The sequence below is a fragment of the Onychostruthus taczanowskii genome, unplaced genomic scaffold (assembly GCF_017590055.1).
Source record: "Onychostruthus taczanowskii isolate IOZ18803 unplaced genomic scaffold, ASM1759005v1 scaffold81, whole genome shotgun sequence".
In the NCBI taxonomy this organism is placed as follows: domain Eukaryota; kingdom Metazoa; phylum Chordata; class Aves; order Passeriformes; family Passeridae; genus Onychostruthus; species Onychostruthus taczanowskii.
The window spans coordinates 1,083,114-1,086,594 of NW_024506002.1; the positions used below are offsets into that span (position 1 = coordinate 1,083,114).

General features: G+C 66.2%; 1 protein-coding gene across 3 annotated transcripts; it reads right to left on the reverse strand.

The window, feature by feature from the left end:
• Positions 1–430: 430 nt before the first annotated feature.
• On the reverse strand, positions 431–3,475 carry KLF8 (Kruppel like factor 8). 3 transcript variants are annotated; one of them, XM_041424410.1, is made up of 5 exons: positions 3,097–3,402; positions 2,466–3,012; positions 1,748–1,850; positions 1,509–1,642; positions 431–1,334 (listed from the first exon to the last, which is right to left on the reverse strand). In XM_041424410.1, exons 1-5 carry the CDS (start codon positions 3,172–3,174, stop codon positions 1,153–1,155), a joined length of 1,044 nt encoding a protein of 347 aa, XP_041280344.1. In that variant the 5' UTR covers positions 3,175–3,402; the 3' UTR covers positions 431–1,152. The 3 variants fall into 3 exon arrangements, with proteins under 3 accessions (XP_041280344.1, XP_041280343.1, XP_041280345.1); XM_041424409.1 differs by having other exon boundaries at positions 435–1,334; positions 1,748–1,874; positions 3,097–3,266; XM_041424411.1 differs by lacking the exon at positions 3,097–3,402 and adding an exon at positions 3,413–3,475 and having other exon boundaries at positions 440–1,334; positions 1,748–1,874.
• Positions 3,476–3,481: the final 6 nt, after the last annotated feature.

Sequence of the window (3,481 nt, forward strand, 5' to 3'; positions counted from 1 at the left end):
GGCCAGGGGCAGTGGGTCTGTGCCCAGCCAGACTCTCCCTCAGGCCGTGGGGGTCAGGGACTACCTCAGGCCAGGGACAAGCTCTGCACATGGCACACCCTGGCTGGTGGATGGGAAGCTGAGGAAAAGCACTTTCCCAGGAAGATGTGAGTTGTTTTCAGGGGCCACAGGTCCCTGAAGTGCCCCCCCAGCCCCTCTCACACCAGTTCACCATTCCCACACAGCCAGGGCAAAGCACCAGCTCAGAGGGAGTCTGGGAACTCCCTGCAGGGACTGCCCTGAGCATGGTCCCCATCACCCTTCCCACCACCCAACAGCTCAGAGCATCCAACCCAAATCCTGACACCCTCTCAGCAACCAGGGGGGTTGGCTGGGGGGGATGAAGAAACACTCCTCAAAAACCATTATTAAAAAGCAAAGCGTGTGGCCACAGCCGCTGGTTTAACTTAGAAACACTTCAAGTGGCCCAGAGTCTTCCAAAAAACCCGAGAGCTGCTGGCCCTCACCCCCCCCACCCTGTCCCACCCCCTCGTAGAATTCCATAAAATAAAAGTTCCATGTCCCACAAAGTTTCCCTTTGTGTGGTGGTGGTCTTGTTTGTGGGTCACTGTTGGGTTGTTTCCCCCTTTCTTGATTCCTCTTTTCCTCCTGGCTCTCTGCACACCCAGCACTTCCCATGAAGCCCAGCACGTGCTGGACACAGGGAGAGGCGACATCCCTTCTCCTGCTGGGACAGTCTGGGGATGGAGCAGGAATGGCCATCAGCTCCTCCACAGGGGCCCATCACCTGCCCCCCGTCCTTGCCACGGCTCCCAGGCACTGGGAGGGCCAGGAGGCAGGGAGCACACGGGGGACAACAACGGGCAGGAGGCTGAAGAGCTGGAGGCAGCTGCTGCGTGAATTCCAGGTGAGGAGTCAAGGAGCCTCCAGGCGAGGACAAACCCAGGAATAAAAACAGCTGGGGACAGGAGAGAAGGGGCAGCAGTCCAGAATCCATTGTTTGCCGTCCCGTGCCGTGCCGGCGGGGCTCCTGCAGCGGGCACGGCTCGGCCCCGGCGCTCCCGCAGTCCCCGCCCCGCCCCGCAGGAGCCGCGGGGTGTGGATGGATGGAGGGAGGGAGGCGCTGCCGGCTCCCAGCGCGGCGGGCACCGCTCACATCATGACGTGCCGCCGGCGGTGCAGGGCCAGGTGGTCGGAGCGGGAGAAGCTGCGGTCGCAGTCCGAGCAGCGGAAGGGTTTGATGCCCGTGTGCTTGCGGAAGTGCCGGGTGAGCTCGTCCGAGCGGGCGAACTTCCAGGTGCAGCCTTCCCACGTGCATTTGTAGGGCTTCTCGCCTGTGCAGGGGAGCACCGAGGGGTCAGCGTGACCTCAGCGAGCCCCCAAAGCCCCCACAGAAATTCCCAACGGGGAATCGATCCCTCGGCACCTCCACGCAGCACTCCCAAAAGGCCACCCAGGGACACAGCACCATCCCATGGGGAATGCAGGGACACCGATCCCACCCCTACCTGTGTGTATCCTCCGGTGGGCTTTGAGGTGGGAGCTTTTGGTGTAGACCTTATTGCAGCCCTCGAAGTCGCACTGGTGGATGCGCCGCTTCTTCAGGTCCGGGGAATCGGCTCTGGGGCCCCGCGCCGCCGGCCTGCCGGGAGCAGGGAGAGCTGGAGCCACGGCCCCGGAGCCCACGGAGCCCACGGGGGGCTCGGGGGAATAAAGGGTGGGGAGGCACAGGCAGGAGGAGACTCACTCTCTCTGGAGGTCCTGGAAAGGTGCTGGGCCACTCTCGGAGGCGCTGTCCTCGCTGTCGCTGTTCATGTCCATGGGGTACACGGAGCCAGGGTCCATTTTCACTGGAGGAGTCCGGGAAAGGAAAGCTTTAGGGCACAAAGAGGCAAGGGGTGAGCACAGAACATCCCCAAAACGCCCACCCCACATCAGGGTGCAGCCTTCTCCCTGCTCCTGCAGTGCTCCTGGCACAGCCCGTCCCTACAGAGAATCAAATCCAAGTGGGCAGATGGAGAACCCCCAAAGGGAGGAAACAACTCGGGGGCACCACTTCTGGCTGCCTGCTCCTGCCCAGAGCAGGGCAGATCCAGGTCCCCCACCGTGGATAAGGTGGGAAGCTGGGAATGTCCTGGGAAAGGGGATTGTGGGGGGCACAGGGAGCAGCTGAGCTGAAACCAGAGCTGCTGGCAGCAGGCAGCCAGTGGGAAGGGCAGGGCAGGCTGCCAGCAGCAGGATGGGTGGAGAACAGGCAGTGCCATGCCCTGCGTGTCCCTGCCCTCCCCATGTCCCCTGCGGGGCACAGGCTGGGGGCTGAGAGATTTTGTATGAGAGTGCACGTGGCGGCGGCAGGGACACTCCACAGTGAAAAATGAGATTCCCCCTTCGAGGGTGCCCCTCCACGAGGCAGGACACACACCCTCCACCCCCCAGATTCCAGCATTCCCCCCAGGTGCCCTTACCAGACCCAGCGTTCTTGCCGTCCCCCCCGATGAGGGGCACGGTAATGGCGGTGACGCCGTCCGTGGGCACGGTGGTGTAGACGACGGGGAGGGACTGCACGACCACGGGGATGGTCTGCAGGTTGCCCATCTTGCTGGGCAAGTTGACGGAGGGGATGGTGTGGATGACGTGGAGGATCTGCTGCCCGCCGCTGCCCTGCGTGGAGGCCAGGATGGAGCCGGGTGAGAGGACAGCCGGGATGGCCGAGGTGGAGCTGAGACCGGAGGGCGGGATGGACACGGTGCTGGAAGCGGGAAGCGGGGGAGCCACCAGCATGGGGGAAGACTGGACCGAGGTGGGGGGTGGTGGCGGCGGGGCCGAGGCCGGAGCCACCTTGGATTTATTGAGGGAGAGATCGACGGGCTCAGCCTGGGGCTGGCTGCAGTCGCTGGCCAGCAGCTCCTCGGGGGGCTCCGTCTTGATGTCGGCCAGCAGCACCGGGGGGTCGAGGGGGCCCTCAGCCAGCAGCGCCGACGAGCTCATGGCGGGCGTCGCCTTCCCCTGGCCCTGCAAGAGACCCGCAGTCCGTGAGGAGCCAGGGAAACTGAGGCACGGGGCGGGGGCGAAGGGGTTTTTTTAACGGGCTCTCACCAACCAACCGACCGGGGCGGCGCCTCGGGGCGGCTCCGGCGGGGCGTGGGGCCACTCGGGGGTCGCCGGGCCGGGCATGGCGGGGCCCGCCCGCGTCCTGAGGCGGGGCCGGGCCCGCCCGTCCCTCACGGACCCGCCTGCGCCCCCGCGGGACCGCGACACAAGCGGGACCCCCAGCCCCGCCGCACTCCGCGCTGGGTCCCGGGGCACGCGTGGAGTCAAGCGGTACGGGGCAACCCCCGGCCGAACGAGCTCCTCGTCACCCCCCGCACTGCCCCGGGACCCCCCGGCTCTGCCCCGGGCCCCCCGCACGTACCTGCCCACGCAGGGACCGTCCCCGCCCGCGGAGCCCCCACGCACCGGCCTCGCGCGGCGGCCCCGCCCC